This window comes from Heterocephalus glaber, unplaced genomic scaffold (assembly GCF_053883595.1).
Source record: "Heterocephalus glaber isolate CG9 unplaced genomic scaffold, H.glaber_assembly_v1.0 deba00001497, whole genome shotgun sequence".
NCBI classification, from domain to species: Eukaryota; Metazoa; Chordata; class Mammalia; order Rodentia; family Bathyergidae; genus Heterocephalus; species Heterocephalus glaber.
Genome location: NW_028258320.1, coordinates 26,963,540 through 26,984,009, shown reverse-complemented (window position 1 = coordinate 26,984,009; position 20,470 = coordinate 26,963,540). Strand labels below are relative to the sequence as shown.

General features: G+C 39.3%; 1 protein-coding gene across 23 annotated transcripts in view; it reads right to left on the bottom strand.

Moving 5' to 3' along the window:
* Ank3 (ankyrin 3) overlaps window positions 1–20,470 on the bottom strand; it is a 515,763-nt gene that overhangs the window by 198,312 nt on the left and 296,981 nt on the right. For 22 of the 23 annotated variants that reach the window (XR_015440538.1, XM_087185521.1, XM_087185526.1 and 19 more), the window contains 3 exons: window positions 19,901–19,999; window positions 13,564–13,749; window positions 11,589–11,687 (listed from right to left, as the gene is read on the bottom strand). Coding sequence is in view for 22 of the 23 variants with exons in the window: in XM_087185521.1 (XP_087041647.1) it covers window positions 11,589–11,687; window positions 13,564–13,749; window positions 19,901–19,999 (384 nt within the window). In the remaining variant the exon portion in view is untranslated. Of the gene's footprint in view, window positions 1–11,588; window positions 11,688–12,864; window positions 12,889–13,563; window positions 13,750–19,900; window positions 20,000–20,470 lie in introns of all 23 variants that reach the window. The other variant, XM_087185528.1, reaches the window with a different exon arrangement.

Here is a 20,470-nt window from a genome sequence, read left to right as displayed (position 1 = left end):
CCTTCAGGGGCCGGGTGCTCAGTGGTGCTGAGGAGAAAGCTCTGGTTGAACATGAACTTCTGGGTCCTTTCTGCACATCCTGGGACATCTCATCAGCTCCACCTCTTGGCTATAAGGAGGTATCTACTCCAGCATGTCTTGGAGGTGGTGTCATTGGCATTTGGGTCAGGACATTGTCATTTGGATGCGACTATCCTGTGCAATGAGGGTGGGTGAGCACTGTGACAACCAAAAATGTTGTACAGACTTTCAGATGTTCTGAGGAGAGTGAGGCTCCTCTTCTGTCATTGAGAGACAGTGGCCCTGCTGGGCTTCTAGAGAAGCCAGTGCTGAAGACGGAAGCATCACACCATGGGTGGGACTTGTCCCTCCTCACCCACAGGCCTCTTCCCCATGTGACTGGAGTCTGCCATCACTCACAACTGTGTGCCATTTTCCCTTAATGTCTCATAATGCTTATTAAGCACTACTGTATCACTCCACTTCTCCATCACAAGACCTGAAGTGATTCCCTTTCATCTGCAGGGTCAAGGCCAATCCTTCAGCTCAACTTGGCCTTGTCCCTGGGCTGATTCTGCCATTCATTCCTAGTTTGTTTCTGGTGCTGGACATGGAACTGTACATGCTAAGCATGTGCTCTACCACTGAACTCCACTCCCAATACCAGCCTCATTTCTTGGAGCTGATTCTAGTCTGTTTCCACCACAGGCCAACTTCTCAAAAATTTTTTTTTCTACTATGCTAGTCCATATTGATCTCCTACCTGAACTTGTTTTCTTGGAATCTCCTACTTTAGTTCAGGCAAGAGCCAGTAAATCATGCATGTATTCAAGGGTAGCTACCTTTGCAATCCTTTGGTTCTGCAAAATCCTAATCTCATCTCTCTAGGTGCCCCTTTACCATTACTGCATATTCTTTAAACCACTAGAGGAAGAGCAGGGATACTTAATTTTTTTTGGTAATGGGGATCGAACTCAGGACCGTGTTTGCCAGGCAGGCACAGTGACACTGAGTTACATCCCCAGCCCTAGGGATATATTTTCTACTGCCATGGGAGAACCTATAGTGTTCAAGGAGGGGTCCAGGGTGCATGTGAGCTGTCACAAATGCCCCATTTAGTGACAGTGAGTGTGGTAATGTGCTGGAATGCTCAGCAGAAGGTCAGTCCAGGGCACAGCACCTCCATGCTGCCATCTGCACTCACTGGAGAGAATGAAAATTCTACAGCTAATGAATAATTCTCTTTTAAAGTGCAAATGAATAAAGAGAGCTCTGCTAACTGCTACCTTAATAGAATTTTATTTCACAGAATTTCAAAATAGGATTTATTCAGGTCACTTAAAAATGTTCTCAGAGCAAGAATTCTGTAGCAGCACTGCAAGAAGCAGGGCACATATTCAGGGAGGAAAAGCGAAAGAAATGTGTCCCTTCCAATTTCTCTAATTTTTTTCTTATTGGGGTTTTTACTATTTTCAAACAATGTTATCTGAATCATGTCTTAAAGGCTGGCTTTGGGCTAAAAACACTACTGTAAACAATGTAACCCAAATATTCTGGGAAAGGACATTTCTGACTACCTTCAGAAGCCCTTTGGAGAGCTGTCCTGATGTCACTCACCACAGTGTTGCCTGCACATCTATCAGACTGCAGGAGAAGGTGTCTTACAATGTGTGGGTCCTCTTCTGATGAAAGCAGCAATAGCAGGAACTATAAATATGTCTGGAGCTCCTGCTTGTGTGCGTTTTTCGTCGAGCATTGTGCTGAGCGATTTATATGGATTATTTCATTTAGTTGGCATGATGTTGGGAGTTAGGTATTACTAGTACTAGGCCCATTTTATAGATGATAAAGTTGAAGCATTGCCAAGAGTACATGGAAAAAGCTGCAGCCAGCAGAGCACTCCACTAGTCTGGGTTCTACACGAGTGACTTTGGCACTGTACCATACCTACTGCCGATTGAGTGAGGAGGAAGAGATACTGAAGGCAATCTGTCACTGCCAGACAAGGTGGTGGGACAGAGGGGAGGGGTCTCTTATTGACTGACTTCTTTCTCTCTGTTAAGAAAACTGCAGGCCAGGACATAAAAAGCTTTGCCATGGACCACATCAGTGACCAATAACACTGGCAGGACAAGTGCCCAGGGATCTAGCATGTATTCCTCTCCTTGCTTCATGCTACTGCCACTTAGAAATGTTTACCTCTTCAGGTGAGGAACAACACAGATCTAATAGCTCATGGGAAGATGCTAATGAAGTTCAACTGTATACATGTATTTAAGATAAACACATGTCTTTAAAACAATGTCTACAAGAGGGTCTCCTTTGACATGCCACTTAGAGAATTAAGCGGAAAAGGCAGGATTGAGATGGCTTGGCACACTTATAAGAGCAAATCTATGCAAAGGCATATATATTGCCCTCTCCTCTATTTATCTTGCAAACTGGGTTTGTTCTTCCTGAGGTATAAACATCACCATGGCAACAAGAATATGCTTAATTCAGTAGCCACATGGCTACTTTCCATAACTCACATTCCTTTGCTAATGCTTCCAAATGCCCATTTTCATTTAAGAGGAGGTTTATATATTCCATTTTTTAAAGTCCTTATCTTTAATGCTGTGGAGCCTATTCTAGAGCTAAACCTATCTTAAAAATGTATCAATTCAAAGAAATATCTTTGCATGCATATTTGGTTTATAGAAAGATAAACATGTAAATGAGAAAATAGAACAGAAATATTATGTTTTTCTTTTATTTTGAAAAAGAATTGGGTAATGAGTGGAAAGTGTATTGGCAAAAGTACCACTACACAAACCAAAGCAGAGTCTCCAGGAGCCCTATGCTCTTGAAAGACAGGCACACTCTCAACTGGAGCATCACTGATGTCCTTCCAAGCACCTGATGGTCACCTTGATTGGACCTTTAGAGTTCAGAGCCAGAGGCCCTGCTTCAATACCCTTAATTGAACAAGTCTTGGCAGGGGCTGAGTTCTAGGCTTATCTTTCAAGGTTATCCACGCAGGTGACTAAAAAGGCTCCTCCTACTCAGATAAACTTGCCCTCAGCACCTGACAGTCAGCGTTTGGGTTTGGTGCATTGGCTTCAAATTCCACTATAATCCTAGGAATTTCTGTCTCCCTCAAGGCAGCTGACACTGGTTTGGGAGGCAGTTTTTAACCACAGGGAAGGTTTGGGGTGAAGTAACAGAATTTGATGGGCTGGAGAGGAGACTGGGGCCTGAGGAAGGCAGGTTTGCACTGGTGTTGGTGCCCATGAGTAATGGATCAGGAGGCCTAGAGGTGATGCGTTCACAAATTCTTGGATTTTGTAATTATAAATGAGTCCCTTTTAGTGCCAGCCAAACTCCAGGGATTTCAGCATGTGTAAGACGATGCAGGTGTGACCTCGAGGAACTCAAAATCTTATAAGGGAGATCAAGAGCAGGATTTGAGGAAGAGGAGCTATAAATATATTTCACGACATTGACTTCAGCTCTCAGATGATTCTTGAGATACCAAGTGTTAAAGGTCTAACAGAGAGGCTGGAATTTAGTAAATAATTATAACTTACAGAATCATGATGCATTCATTGCACCTGCGGAAGAGAGGAAAGCCATCATAGCTGAGCACTTATTCTCTCACAGGGAGAGTTCTTGATGGTTTCACTTTCTCAGTGAGCTGGCTGAATGAACTGCAGCTGAACATTCTGGTGACTCCATTGTTATGCCAAGGATACCTTCTTGTGATAGGCAGATAAAGGGCTGTCTGGCAGCAAAATCAAAGGTCCTGCCTTGTGCTACATAGAACAGCAAAGGATGGTCTTCTGAAATAAATGTTTACCTCTCCACTAAAAAAGAAACCTGTTCTGGGGTACCAAGTCTGACACTGACAGGCTGAGAGGATTAAGCTTTTGCTAGATTCATGAGCACAGAGCCAGGCACCGGGTCAGCACTTGGGAACCAGGTGAAAAGAAGGTGACTGGGGCACTGAGGTCTCCAAAGGGATGAGCAAATAGAATGTGCAGAATGGGTGACACGACAAAAATCACCTGATATCCAGGTTCAGGGTGAGAGTGGAAGGTGTCATGGGTTTGCTCAAAAGAGCCTTCTTGGATGATGGAGATTTATACATCTGTGCCACTTACTGTAGTAGCCACTCCATATTAAATAAATAAATCACCAAAACAATAAAATGCAGACTTCCTTTCCCTCTCTCTCTCTCTCTCTCTCTCTCTCTCTCTCTCTCTCTCTCTCTCTCTTGTACTAGGAATTGAACTCAAGGCCTTCTCACTGAGCTCTATCCTCTGGCCTTTAAATTTTTTAAAATTTATTTTTTTGAAGCAAAACATTTATTAGTACTTTCAAATATATATAATGATAACATTCACCATAGGGAATTTGTACTTGTCCATGATACATCTTGCTTCTTTTTTTCCCCATTTAATGCAGATGCTGTTCCAAAAAGGACTTAAAGTAAAAGGCACAGGGGTGGATTCCACCTAGACACCCTCTGCAATAGGATGGGATGAGATCAATTCTTGCTAAACTCCTTCCACCAGCCTCTGGGTCATGCACTTTGCCCATCTTATCTCATTTTATGAGCAATACAACCCTTAAAGTCAGTCTTATAACCCAATTTTACAGTCTGGGAAACTCTCAGAAAGATTAGGTCACTTGTTCAAAAACACATAGAGCTAAGAAATGGAAAGCTACACTGTACAATGTTTTCTTGTTTTGTTTCTTATCAGAACACACTGCTTGGGGAGATCTGTGGGAAATCAGAGGATGGATTTCTGGATCCCGTGGTCCACAGAAGATACTAGATTTAAAAGAAATCAGATGGCTGGAAGTAATGGAGGAAAGTAGGTTTTATGACAGTGTGTGATCAGTGGTCATATTTCTAAGAAAGTGGATTGTTAGGCAGATGTCAACAGGGAGGAGCCAGTAACTCAGTGGCTGGGATTCAGGAAGTGGCCAACTGGAGTGAAGACAACAGGGCTGTGGATTAGGGTGTCAGCATCAAGGCCTTGTGCCCTCTGAAGGTAGCTCAGGCCTGTCTCACCTGTGGTTTGTGTCTGAATAAACTGACCAAGACATCATGCTTTCACAGCTGTAGTGAGGGACCAAGCCAGGCCCTCAGGAGGTCTTGGCAGGCCCTGTATGCTCAGGTACGAGTATACCATTGGGACCTGGCAGCCAGTTTTCTTGTCATAGCCTAACCCAATGCATAGACTCTGGATAGACCATGGAGCAGCAGCTCCAGTGCCTTCTTGTTAAGGTCAATTCCTATGGTCTGTTAGGGCAACTGTGTCCACTGTTAGGGATACCAATTGGGGCAAGGTAACCCAAGAGGGAGCAAGCATTCCTTCCTTACTTTTACTTTACCAGAAAGGATCAACCTCCAGAATCCTGAGGAAAGAAATTATTCTTAAAACAGAGGCAGGGACTCCCAATGGAGAGGGAAAGCCAACACTGCTTATCAAAAAAAGGCATTCTGATATTAAGCCTCAACTATGAACTGGATAGTTCATACTCATTGTTTAATGAAGTCTCACAAGAACCCTAAGAGTTTGCTATGTGTCAGAAAAAGAGCAGAGACTCAAGTATCTTGCTTAAAGCAAAAGGTAGTAAGATGCTTGGCTAGAATGTCAACCCTGTCATTCAGTCCACTACAGCACACTGCCTTTCCCATGGGTGGGTCCTGCAAGACCAGAGAAGAACCTCCACTCTTCACAATTCTAAGTGTTCCTTAGTCCACAAATTATTTTCACAATCCTTCACTTTATTACATCTTCAAAACAATCCATGAAATAGACAGGGTTGATCTCAGTTCTATGGCTGGTAGGTACTTTGGCATTTGACCCTACCTTCTAATCCAAATAGTTTTCTTTCCACTAAAACAAGACCCAAAAAGGTGACCTTGTTTGCTTCTGGGATCACAACTAGGAGGCAGGAAAAATTGTAGGAAAAGACTAGAGAAACAGAATCCCAACAACCCAACAAGCAAAAAAGTAACGTGAGCAAAAAAAAAAAAATTTTTTTTGGCATTGGTGATAGTAATTTTCAAAATGGATCTTGAAGGTACTACAAGATTGTATGCAAGTTGGGTATGGTGACACATGCTTGGAATCCCAGCTACTTGGGAGGATGCGGTAGAAAGATCTCAAATTCATGGTTAGTTTAGTCAACTTAGCAAGAGCCCTTCTCAAAACTTAAAAAATAAGGGGCCAGGGATTTAGCTCAGTGGTTCTGCCTCCTGCCTCACAAGCTCAAGGTCCCAAGTTTGATCCCCGGTACAAAAAAAAATTTAAAAATAAGAGGGCTGGGGAGGTAGCTCAGCTCTCCCTGGGTTCAAACCTCAGTAAAGAAAAAATATAGTAGCCACACACAATATGGGCACTGAGCATCTGAAATGGTCTTGGGAAAGAGACATAAATTTTAAATTTAAATCAGTACCCCCCTAGTGATTGGCTCTGGAATAAAGGTGGCACAGCTGTAGAAGTAAAAGTCTCCCTCCTTGCTGGGACGCAGTGGCAGTTAAAAGGCCTGGATTCTGGCCAGGAGAGGTGTGGTATAAAGGGCTCCACTAGTGGGAAGCAAGACTGCAACACAGGGGCTTCTGTGAGCTTTCGAAAGGCGTCAGCAGAGGTACTGAGGGTGGGGTCACAGCCTGTGGACTTCCGGGCTGGACATGACTCATTCTTCAGCCTTGCCTTTTACAGAAGTCACGTTTGGCATTATAGCCTACCTTTAGCTGTGCATCAGGGGATTGTGTTACATGGTTGTGTTATTATGAATGTAGTGTTACATGGTTTAGTACCTTGGTGTCTGAACAAATTAGGAGAATAAGGACTACTAGAGTACTGGGTAGAGTAATGAGTACTAATAAAGTATGAGGGTTACTCAAATATGAATCTTTAGGTCTAGTTCACAGTTGACACTCTATAAATACAGCTACAATGAATTAAATTTATCAAAGAAATCTCTGGGTTACCCATGGTGGTACACTCTGGGAGGCAAGAGGATATTAAGCCCAGTCTAAGCAGCTTAGTGAGTCTCTGTCTTAAAATTAAAAAAGTAGAAAAGGTCTGGTGATGTAGTTGAGTTCAGAGGCCCTGGGTTCAATCCTCAGTACCACCCCCCCCACAAAAAAACAAGAAAACGAAGGAGGGGGGGCAGGGGAGGGGAGGGGAGGAGAGTGGAGGGGAGGGAAGGGAAGGGAGAAAGGAGAAAGGGAGGGAAGGAAGAAGTGAAATCTCTGGTAATGTTTATCCACAGACACGGTTTTGCTCACATGTATGCTGAACCATATTGGCCTTCTATTTGGGCAGAACCTAAATCTGACACTTCTATTTTTTCTATCAATAGATTAAGTAGTTCCAGTATCAAAGAATATTGCTCTCATTTTATCCCAAAACTAAACTACCTTAAACAGTCACCTTTGTATTATTTAATGGAATTTCAAATGTGGTTCAGCACCTGTCAAAATCTTGTCTAAACATCTGACATTTGAGAAAGGTCATCAGTGGGCATGTTAACTAGTCACTGCTCCACAGCACACATGTCAAGTTCGTACCTACACAATCAGAACATCACAAAGCCGGACTGGCCACAATCTTTCAACTTCCCATTCCTTAGCACATGGAGATTTAGTACCCCTAGGCAACACTGGCCAGTATGCTCCATGTTTTGCAATGCAATTATTTTGTAATACAAGATATTGTTAACTCACGTTCCTAAGAGGACTCGTGCTAAAAATCATGTTTGAGTTGTTTCACACAAGAAATGGTCTTTTATAGATAATTAAGATTTCCTTTGTCAAAAGATGAAAACTATATAATCCATGCTTTCTCTTCTATGGGTTGCATCAAAGGTTTTAAGGCACACATTTCTCATGCGGTTGTATTCCCTGGCTCATCCCAGCTGCTTGGAAACACCTTTTCTGTTTCTTCCTTCCAAGTCTTACTTTGCATATTTTAATCCATAAATCACCTGAAATACTTTTGGAAACCCAAATCTCTAATCCTTTCAGAGGTCAAGCCAAAAAGTACAAGACTAACAGACAGATGCTTGATTCAATTTTCTTGTCAGGAGGGGAGAATGAATAATAATTTGCAAGAGAAAGGTCAGTCATAAGAGGTAAGATTAGGTTAGGTGGCCCACTATATTTTGATGAAAAAACTCTCAGCCAGTAAAATACTAATCTACCTTTTTCAATCAATAAAAGGAATTTGGCAGGTATCCACATAATATGTCATTTAGCCTTTAGTTGTTCCAGTGCATAAATGTGCCTCAGTGGCATGATGATCCGTTGTAGCTTTGGGATGTCTCGGTTACATTTTCTTCCCCAAGAGAGCTAGAAGGACTTGCTAAGAGAGCAAGGGTCATGCACAGATTCAGACAGTGTCAGCGCCATCTCAGAGCAGACTCAGTTCAAAGAATGAAGAATGCTGACACTGCATTGCAGCATTCAGCAGTGACTGCATTAGCTCCCTGCAGCAGACCCATGAGGCTGAACGAGTCATATCCATGGATAATCCGGAAGGAAATGGTGAAGATGTCAGATGGGATATCTTATGCATATATAGCAAAATCAAAATGCAAAAATCAAACTTGAGATTGGAATAAAAATCCAAGGAAAGGATGTTAATAAAACAGGTAAGTATGCTACAAATAGGTTGGCAGAATTGCTCCTGAAGGGTATAACATTCACCATTGGCTGGGATCTGCTTTATTACCACATAAATTAGTGAGCACTATGTAGAAGCATAGAGAGCAATCTGGTCCTTTGTGTACTCCCTTTAGCTACACTGCTGTTGTTTCTGCCTCTCATCTGCTTTGGAAATGAATATCTGCAAGTGGGAAATGACTCCAGAAGTGTCCTCTTTTCTGTTCGCTGGCTGGCATTGCTTGCAGGTCGCCTCTCTCTGGGTCCCTCCCTCAGCCCACATGCAGCAGAGAACTGTGGGACTGTTTCTGCCTTTCTTCTCAATCTTCCACTCCCTCCTGTACCCTGTCACCATCAGGAAACAGAAACCGTTGCCCCAGAGACAAAGATTGCTGCTGCCCCTTCTTACACTGACCTTTTAACCATTTTCGGTATCTCTATCTAAGCCTAGTGCTGAGGTCTGTGATTTATGGTTACCATTTGCTGCCAGTTCTTAGCAAATGATCCATCATCTCTGCATTATTCTGAGCAGATAGAACTTGCATTCCAGGGCACCTTACTTCCACTGCTACATTCCCAAGAGAACTGTGACTGAGAAAGACCCCAGTGAGTTTGGGAAGGGAGAGGTCTCTACGGTATGAAAGTACAGATCCTGGGTGATTAGGAATAAAGTCACTTGAGGGTTAGAACTGAACATGGATAAGCTATTCGTGCAGAATTCTTAGACACGCTAAAACAAGTCATCAATCACCAAAGCAGATTCAGAGGTTGCGGAGGGTAAACAAGACCAAGGCCTCCTCTAAGTATAATCAAATTCCACCACTGACTGCAGCTCAGAATGCTATGGAGCCTCATTATTTAGGAATGATTCAGGAAGACACTCTTCAAAATCAAAATCAAAATCAAGGAAAAGTCTGAACTTTAACATATTTTAAACAAAAGCAAGTGTGACTATTTTCAATTGCATATGGAGAGTCCGGGCAAGGTGATCAATGTGGGTCTGAGGTCTCCACTGATCTTTAATCATTAAACAAGCATGTTTTATAATTACCACAGTCATTGTTTTAATGTTAAATGGGTGCCTTGAAATTGCTAGATGGAGCCTGGAAATACTGCAATTTGTGCTCATGAATTGCTTAAGCATTCCCCCAATCTTATTTTCAGCAGCATCAGGAAATTTCTGAACAATGGCACAAAGACAAACTTCAAACACCACTCTGACATGAATTTTCCAAATGTCCTAATTAGAAGATGTGAGTAAATGAGGTTTTTATTATATTGTGAATTACAGAAATAAAACCAGAAGGATACATCTTGAGATGAACTTCAGTGTTCACACTGACATGCCCCATTTGCACTCAGCTGAAACAAGTGCTTAAGTTTGTCCTTCAAAGAGTCACAATAGACCTTGATCTGCCACATCAAGGGTGCAGCTAGTGCAGAAAGGACAGAGCTCTACAGTGGAAACAACTGACTGGCACCTGAGAGTCACTGGAATCGAATCAGGCTTTGTGCAAGCAGGTGATAATAGGGCAGGAAATAGCCTTTATATTAGTACAATCTGAGCTCCTATTAATTTTTATAGAACTATAAATTATGAACTATGAATTATAAGAGGAAAAGAATAATGAACTCCTTTAAGTTGTTGAAGGGAGATGGAATGCAGTACTGGAGTGGTTAACAATTTCAGGCCTGAAGTCTTGCTTCTTCTAATCTGCAAGTTCTGGGATCCTGCAGCAACTACTTATCTCTAAGCCTCAGTTTCCTCTTCTGAAAAACAGGAATAATTAACATTTCTCTTCCTATTAGATTAAATGTGATAAAATGTTTAGCCTGGTGTTTTCTACCCAGCAATTCCTTCAAAAATGACTGCTGCTACCATTACTGCTGAAACTGGCATTATTGCCCATTTCATTCATCCCATTCCTACTATAAGAGATTTTAGTAAAAATAATACTCCAGATGTTCTGTTTGGAATCATAGCATCATGCTGGCATTGTAATGATGTTATGTCTGAGGTTGTGTTAAGTGTTTTGCATCCACTATTTCTTAATTTTCAGAGTGATTTGATGAGCATGGAGAGGTGAAATTACTATTATGATTATTAGTTAAGTTCATCATTCCTATTAATTCAGCCTATGAGGAAATTCAGAGACACACAGAGAAAAGTTAGAACCAAAATATGAACTCTGGAGTCTGACTCTGAACTTCTAGCTGATGCCTCATCTTCCCTCCAACATGACTTCTTTTCTTTAAAATATGAAAATATGAACTTTATTTTTTCCAGTTTTTGTTTTTCAATGGTGTTTCTGATGATCAAGCCCAACAGTGAGCCGAGTTTTACCTTTAGAGAAGTAGCACTGTGTTTAGATGTCCAAATTGTTGTCCAGTGGTACACATGACCTTCTAGCTTTTTCTCAGTGAATATGAGCTTACTCAGGTTGCATAATCTTGTTATTCATTATGAAAATTTGTAGGACATAAAAAGATACTGAAGGTTCAGAAATTTGGGTCTTATCTGGCTATTCCAGAACATTCCTCCCTGTAAGAATGTCCCTACCTGTAGAATCACTCACACCTGATATCTCTAGGGAGCTCCAAGTCCAATTTGAACAATTTCTAACAGTTTTAGAAATTTCAAGTTGGGGAACCATTTGTAGTTCACTCCCATGATGACATGAATGGCATTTTCTACATATGTACTTGTTATTTATCCCAGTTACCCCTGATCTTGGTTTACCTTTCCTGCTAGGAAATAATCACATCAATGTAAAACTAGGAAAATGCTCAGGACAGGTAGAAAATCATAGCATTCACTGATTAGAAAGACCCTCGGCAGGTGTCTGTCTCACCCTTTTCTCAGATTGGGAAAGCAACATCAAACATCACTGCTCAAAGGCAATGTGCATTGCTGGGTTCTTACCCGTGCAGTGAAGTCCACAGCAGCCGCTCGGTTTAACAGCAACGTGGCTACATTAATATTTCCATAGTGAGCAGCTATGTGGAGCGGAGTGAAGCCACTCTGTGAAGAGAAGAATACAGCAGAGGTTCAATGGATTCCTGCTGGCTCCTTGTCTGACAGGTTAATATCATAGCCCTGCCCAAATACACATGAGGAAGCAAAATATGCTGAGATCCACATTCCATTCTGCACTAGGTTTCTATCAGTGCCAAATGCTCACAGGGTTTCTAATAAACCCCACGCCCATAGGCAGAGGATCAGCCAGCACCAATCCAAGCGTAGAGACTGATCCATTTTAGTAATCCAGTATGGTAACTATGGACAAGCCAACATTTAAAAAGTTTAAGTAGGGATGACAAGAAAAATCTTTATAGCCCACAAAAAGCTTGTTTTAGTACCACTGTTTTATTGTTGATGATAAAATTGGCCATTGAAACTCTCCAAATGCAGTCAGTTTTACATATTTAATATAGATTGAAATTAACCAACAATAAATGTCAATTTTAAGGACTAAGGCAATTTTGCAGGCTACAGGTATTACCACAAAATTGACTTTATATAATGGGCAATTGTATCCCATGAAGAATCCTCAAGTTGATTTCTTTATTAGCAAATGCCTATTCAATTACACATATTTCTGGATATTTTTATATCATGGTCATTTTACTTCCTTAAAAGTGCTAAACATGCAACAATTCACTTAGTCCCCAAAGACTGAAACCTTATAGGAACTAGATGCATTTCTAAGTTGTTAGCAAGCCTCTTAGCCATGCTAGCTATCTCACTGACTCTTGTGGAGGGGGTGGGTCCTATTGGCACCTTCTGAGGTAACTTTTTTTTTTTTTGCTGACACCACAGAGGGTAAGTGTCATGCAGAACCCTAAAGAATCAGTCCTGGAGGAGTAGAATGACAGGGTTGTCTGCAGCTTTCAACATAGCTGATAAGCATCTAATGTGTCAAAGTTCTTCATTTCTCGCAAGTCTATTGCAACACCCTTAAGATTCAAGGATTCCTCAAACTTCCTTTCAAACACCAGATTCAGCTGCAGAAAGCCCTGGTAATCAAACTACTGCCTGCTCTGGCACATGCTCCTTCGCGGGGCAGGGTAGAAAGCAGGTCTAGCCTACAGAAGGCGATGCAGAGAAGGAGGGAAGGAAATGAGGCAGCAGCACTAAGTAATGGGCAATGATGATGCAGATATAGATTATACATATACATATTTATATATATATATACCTCTGTTGTTCTATTCACCACCATCTAGGTTAACACATTTGGAAGCAAAGAGGAGGAAAAAATGAACGGTTAGTTCACTATTGGTGACATGGATTGCAGAAAGCTCATGACAGCTAAGTGAATGGAGAGGAAAGCTATGATGGAAGCACATAGGCACAGAAAGAAAGCTAGACTGAATGAAGGCTATACAAAGACCTAGTCCAATTGCCACATTTCCTTCACAGAGACTTTCAGGTAAGGCATGTCAAGACAACGGGCATTTGGGGGCAGTAGCTCCTTCGCTTCTGGCCTGCTTTCCACAGCTGATCTGCTCTTGGCGCATTGCCTACCATCTTAGAGGTTTCACTGTGCATACTGTCTTTAGCATTGTGTAACTTTTCACCCTGATGTTTGAGCTGCGGTGTTAAATACATTCCAACCATAACATTAAAAGGAAGGAAATTGTCAGGTACATATGAATCAGTTTCTTTCGAGGAGGCTTCCCTTTCAGCATGCACAGGGGTGCACCTGCAGCAACCTCTAGCTGATTTTCATGGTAATGGTGGGGGTGCCTTCAGCTGGCTAGGTTATACATTTTCATTCCTCTCAGTGGAGCTGAGATTTGGGATGTGCTTGCCAAGAGGAAGACCAGGCAACCTTAGAAGATGTACACCTAACTTAGGATAGATGCACCAAAAGCTCGCATCCCTTTTGCCTCACCTTTGACTCCACATCTGCATTGTTGTCATTCTGCAGCAGCAGGGCAGCGGCTTTTGTGTCATCTTTTCGGGCAGCAATGTGAAGAGCCGGAAGACGCACTTTTCCTTTTGTGTCGTTTTCTAGCAGGAGTGAAACTACTTGGTCATGACCTTGTTGCAAAGCTACTGCCAATGGTGTGAAGCCATCCTGCAAATAAATGGATGGATCAAGACTGGCCCCAGAAGACAGTGTCCTTTTGGATTCCATTAACAAATAAGAAGGCAACCAAGAACAAAGCATTGCTTTTTATTTAGGGTTATTAAAACTAACAACATATTCCAACAGACACACATGTGACAAGATTTTGTGTGTGTTTTCACAAAGCAAAAAACACTAAGGTATTTGTGCTAAGTATTTGGGTTTCAAGACACTAGGTTTGATCCTCCACATTGAAAAAAAATTAATTATTTTCTGTTAGTAAGTAATGATTATATATCAACCAAAAACATTTTGAAAATACATAAAAGTACTACATAAAAAAGAAAAAGATTCCAAGATGCCATAATTTCAGTACATATAAAATTTCAGTGAAACACTAACACTTCAGGTCAAATTCAGGCAGAATTTTCAAAAGTGTTTAAATCTGATGTGAAAATTGACATTGACATTTTAAAGATGAGATATGCACCTACCTGGTGCATCACTCTGTTGCCTTGTAGATGTCTGGGACCCCATCAATATACAGAAATTAATGAACCACAGTCATTGCTGTTTTTTTTTTTTGTACCAGGAATCAAACTTGGGACCTTGTGCTTGCTGAGGCAGGCAGTGGCACCACTAAATCCCTGGCCCAGTCATTGTTGTTTTAAGAAAGACCTATATAAAACATTCTTACTTCTTTGACCAATAATAGAAGATGATACAGTGATCATACAAAAGTTAACTTTACTTATTTTATTGTACATTGACAAATATAATTTTACATATTTAAAGAATACAAAGTGATAAGATTTATCAATACATGGAATGACATAATCAAATTAATATTTCTGCCACCTAAAACGCATTTTTTGTATGTTGTGAGAGCATTTGAAATTTATTCTCTCAACAATCATGAATAGTAGGATACACTATTACTATTATAATCTCCATGTGCTACAAGAGACCCCTCCCAAAAAGCTTACTCTTCTAGTTTGAGACTTTTTATATTTTGTCAAAACATTTCTCCACTCTCCCCACTCCTGAGCCTCTGGTAACTACTATTCTGACTTCCATGAATTCAAGTAAAACATGAATTCAGAATAAATTTGGACCTTAGAGCACACATACAATTCGTGCATTTTGCATCTTCCCCTTGCAGTGACCTAGAACTCTTCCTAGGGACTTGATAAAAAGACGGCTTCAGATTTCACAGTGGTCCATTGATTTGTGTATGATCTAGTATTACTGACTGTAGAACAAATAGAACAGGGTAGACCATCCTAAGACTGATTCACAAACTTTAACCCTGCACCACTTTTACTATTATGCACTCAAAAGAAGATTTAAAAATTATGTTTACTTGAGAATTGGCAAGCAAGTTACTTATTATTTTATTTGGGTCAGGATTACTTTATTTCTGTAGTCTCTGTGGTTCAAAGAGAAAACTGGTCCAACAGAAGAGCATTTGTAAGGGGAAAAAGAAAACCTGGTTACTTGCATACTAATGTTTGTTGTTCAGAAAACATCACTTTCATCATTCTTTCCCTTGATGGAAAACAGCTAAGTGGGTCTACAATTTATCTGACTAAATGTAAACCAGAATACTTGTGCTCAAGGACGTGCAAAATATTGGCCCCCATTACCTATGGGACAGTATTATCCAGTCTCTTCCCATGTAAATCTTTTCCACTAGTTTCCACACTAACCGTGGACCTGCAGTCGAACTCCTCCCCTGGCATCTCTATCTGTGCTACCTCGCCCTCCTTGAAAGAAGGCCTCCCTTTTCTATGTATACAAATCTTCCGCTAGTTGTTTCAAGATCTGGCTTAAGGGCCATGACCTCCTCTCAACTTCACCACCTTTTTCTTTCCTGCCTTCTTGGCTAATTGCTTATCTCACTAGAAGGCATTCCCTGTAGCTTTAAGCAAGATAACAAACATAGAAAGACTAGATAGCACCAAGAAGCCAGGTGTAGTGTTTTAAGCCTGTAATTCCAGCTACTCAGGAGGCTGAGGCAAAAGGTTCACAAGTTTTTGGGCAGCTTGGGAAACTCATTGAGATGCTATCTCAAAATTAAAAATAATAAAAGGGGGGGCTGGAGATTTAGCTCAGTGGTTCTGCAGCCTGCCTTGCAAGGACAAAGACCCGAGTTCAATCCCCAGTACCAAAAAATAAAATTATAAAAGGGCTAGGGTTGTAGTTCAGTGGCCATGTGTCTCTAGATTTGAAAATGGTACCTCAAAGATGTTTCCAAGATGAAATCACAGGATAACCAGGAAGGACATAAAATTTAAAATATAATTTAATTTTATGAGAAAGTAGTATGTATAATAGCATCAATATATGGCTTCATTTTCATAAAGATAAGTATCTGCATATTATGTTCCTGTACAAAAAAATCTAGACTAATAAACAAAATGCTATTTCTAGGGAAAATTTAAGAGTAACTGTTTCCTTTTGCTTTTCACTGTACTTTTTCATGTGATACATTACTTTGGAAAAAAAAGGGAAAATATTGTTTTGTTTGTGTATGTGTGGTACTGGGGATTGAACCTAGGGTCTGATGCATGCAAGGTGAGTTGTCTAAAACTGAGCTGTATTCCCAGACCTTAAAGTGTAGCATTTCAGGCCTGTAATCCCAGCTACTTCGGAGGCTAAGGCAAGAAGATTGCAAGTTTGAGGGCAGGCTGGGAAGGGCAAGACTATTTCAAAATAAAGTAAAGAGGGGTAGAAATGTTACCTGGCACTAGAGCACTTGCTTAGCATGTACAAGGCCTTGGGCTCAATCCCCAGTACCACAAAAAGCAAACAAAAGAGTTAACTTTGGATCTCTTTTATAACCCAAACAAAGCTCCATTTCTACTAACACGCAGTAGTAAACACAGAGCCTAGACATAAAGGACACCACTTTGCACCAAAAAATACATTGCAACTGAGCCAATTAGCATGCTTCCATGTAAGCCAATTAAGGACATAAAGATACCAGCTCTAAGATGTTAATTACTAAAATTAGCAGCTTTAAATTTAGCTTCAAATCCAGGTTTAAACAGTTTGGTTTGCTTTGCGCTGGTATGCATAAAAGGAAATTATGAGCAGAAAGGGCAGATGATAGGATCTACTTGGGATGGGGGGCCATGCCCCAGCTGCTCAAAGGCACACTTTTGCCACTCTGTGGAGCATTTGACAGCTACTTAAAAACTGCTTATGGAATAAACATTTTTACCTCAAACTTCAGAGCCTTAATAAGAAAAAAAGGAAGATGTGTACGGAAAAGATACAATATATAGTATACAGAAACGTAAAAAAGTTATAAAGACCACAACCAAACCAAAGACTTGATACACATATAAAAGGTATGAAGTGTGGCATATTTAGCGAAAACAATGTTTAAAGAAATTTGGCAGATAATACCTAATAAATTAAAAATCTTATTAAAAACTCACTAAAGGATTCTTTAATTGACACCTATTGTTTGTTCTGCAATACAGAGTTCTGTGTAAATGACATTAATATGATGGGTAATAAAAAGTAATACTATTGGTAGGAAATCATGAATAAAATGTCTTATTTCCTGTTGTTCTTTTTGTTCTCTAATATAAACAATCCCAAAGAAGAGGAGGAATTCACTTAAGGGCCCAATTGTCTCTAGGGAGTCGGGTGTTATTTATGGAGAGGTGTAATAGTAGCCCTCAAGGTATGGACATGACTTTTAGAGAATATTCATTTGTTTTTTCTTCTGTAAAAGTAAAAAATGATAATGTGAAATTAAAATACTAAAAAGGAGGTAAAGCATGTTTTTATATTTTGTCTTTTGGTGCTGTGGTCTAAACACAAGGCCTTGCACTTGGTACAGAAGTGTGCTACTGCTGAGCTATATCTTCAGTCCACAAACTTTTAAAAATATATCTTCCACCAAAAGACTCAATTGGTGATTTGACAATACTACTTTTAAGTTAAATGCAGTAGTGTTCCTCTTTTTGGACCTAGAAAACTTTAAGAAGTACAGGAGAACTTAGTGAATTATTGGTGGTTCCTTTATAAGCTAATTCATATCTAATAACAATAAGTGTGGCTTATACTTGCTTTTCAAGGAGAGACAGTGACTTGTGTGTCACAGTGTAAAAGAACACTACCCAACCTTCACAGACAAATCAATCATCCACTACAGAATCACTTTCATTAGGATATTTATATCACTTTGCATTCAAAATGAGAAATATTTTTCTCTTAACCAAAAGCTCATCCTCTGTTCCCATTCTTCTCTCACAAACATGTGCATCCTACCCAAGGCACTGTGCTCAGAGCACCTAACTCCCATGTGTGGCAGAGGCCCCACTCTACAACTAGCAGATATTCTATTTATTTCTTTGTTTTTAACTGATACATAAAATTGTGTGTATTTATAGGGCACCATGTGATGTTTTGATACAGAGATACATTATGGAATGTTCAAGTCAGGGTAAATGCATCAATCTCTTCCAACATTTACCATTTCTTTAGGTGAAAACTTTCAGAGCCCTTTCTTCTTGCTTTCTGGAAATAAATAGTACATTTTTTTGGGGGTGATCTACATTCAATTTGCTAAGCAATAAAATTTCTAACAAATGTTTGCCCTTTTGATATCAGCTAGTAGTTATTTCTTATCTGGATTTAAGAATATTATTCTAAAGATAATAAATTCTCATAATAAGAATTCCTAACAATACTGAAGGATATCAAGTAAAAAGGCTCCTCCCTTAGAGCAAACCACTAGTAACAATATACTATGAGCATTTTCCTGCATCAGTACATAGTCTTGTGTCATTTTAAATAATGTTACACAGAATTTTATTGTGTACAGTAAATATTGTATACCAATATTTATTAAACAGATTCCCTATTGGTGTATATTTAGGTTCTGCTTCAGTTTTAAAAATTGTGTACTAATTTTTCCTTCTCCTCTAATATACCTGTAATGTAGGTTCTCAGCATTGGAACTGGTAAGTAATAAAGCACGTAAATATTAATTTTTGATAGTTATTGTCAAGTGTTCTACAAAAGTATTGCAACTGAGTTTCATTTTCATTGGTATTACAAAGAAAAAGTTCTGATTTTCTCTCCTCATCATTTTTTTTTTAATTTCATGGGCAAAAGATTGGATCTCTTTTTTAATTTGATTGAGTTCATATTTCCTTATGAATGAGGGTAAGGATATTTTCATATGTTCATGGCTATTTGTATTTATTTTGGTGAGAACTATCTTCTTCATTTATTTATTGGATTCCCTGGAAATCACAATCTTAAAAATTGAGTGAAGTTATATGTGATTCTTTTATCGTGTTTTTCCTTGACATTCAGGAAGCACATCAGCATGTGAGAAAGATGAATGGTATTTTCATAAGATAATTGTGCATGTGCTGGAATTCACTGTTTTGTTAAACATAAAGAATATTCAAATGTTGGTGCTTTTTATGGCAATAGGTTTCTAGCAACACACTTAACAAGTGATTGTGATGTTCCACACAGATTGGTTTAAAAACAGGGCCAGGGATTTAGCTCAGTGGTTCTGGTGCCTGCCTCGCAAGTGCAAGGTCCCGAGTTTGATCCCCGGTACCAAAAAAACCCACAACGAATTACAGTAACAATATCCAGACTTCAGTAACTTTTTATTTTAAAGCAATTTCTTTATTCAAGATTGTGGAGCTTTTTTTTTAAATACCACTTTTATTTGACACTCAAAAATGTATAAGTTTTATTTAGCACTATGAATTAAATCTAATTAGCTAGCTTTAGAAATATACAAACTTGATCAGTATAACTAAGCTAAGTTTACATTAGTATACAACTAATATTTAATTAAAAAAATATTTAAAAAAACAATGGTTTCTTTTGAGATAAGAAACAAAAAAATACTCTTGAGAAACATATTAAATATTAAAATAACAGCACAATTACAGGCTAGAACCAGACACTTAAGTGCAGAAAAAGTATCTTTGCAATGGAAGATTTTTAAAGATTAAAAATAGATTCCTAAAATCTTTAATAAAAACAGAAAATTATAATACATTAATAAACAATTACAATTGAAATCCTAGTGGGACAAATTCTCAACTCCAGGTTTATCAAATGCCTTTTAAAAGTGTGAACTTAGCTATAGGGAAAAAACAAAGGGACTTACCTCTGTGGCTAGGCTCTGGCTGGCACCATTGTCAAGAAGAAACTTGACAACTTCCAGGTGGTTTTCCTGGGCCGCCATATACAATGGTGTGAAACCATTCTGAAAAATAAGAAGCAGAATGTTCATCTGCAGCTTTCTAGAACCAGTCTGTTTTTTCATAGTACTCAGGATATATTTAAGATCTTCTCACATATAATAATTTTTCTAATACCTCAGTGTAGATATTCATATTTCTTAGACAATAACACCAGTATTTAAAAATTCATAATTTAAATGTAATACATTAATTATACTTCATAATGAGTGAACATAATAGTCTACAGTTAATAGTTAAGAGAATAAGTATAATTCATAGCGACTTATGTACTTAATTACATTCATTTAGTCATTAATCACTTATTGAGTGCCTACAATGAGTAAAGCATTTTACTAGGTTCTATGAAGACATAAGGAAAAATACATTTGACTGTAATAGCTCCCAAACATCAACTACATATTTTAAATAAAGATGTAATATTTTCATGAAAAAGTAAGCATTTGAAACAGTCCCAACTTGGGAAGAAATTTCTT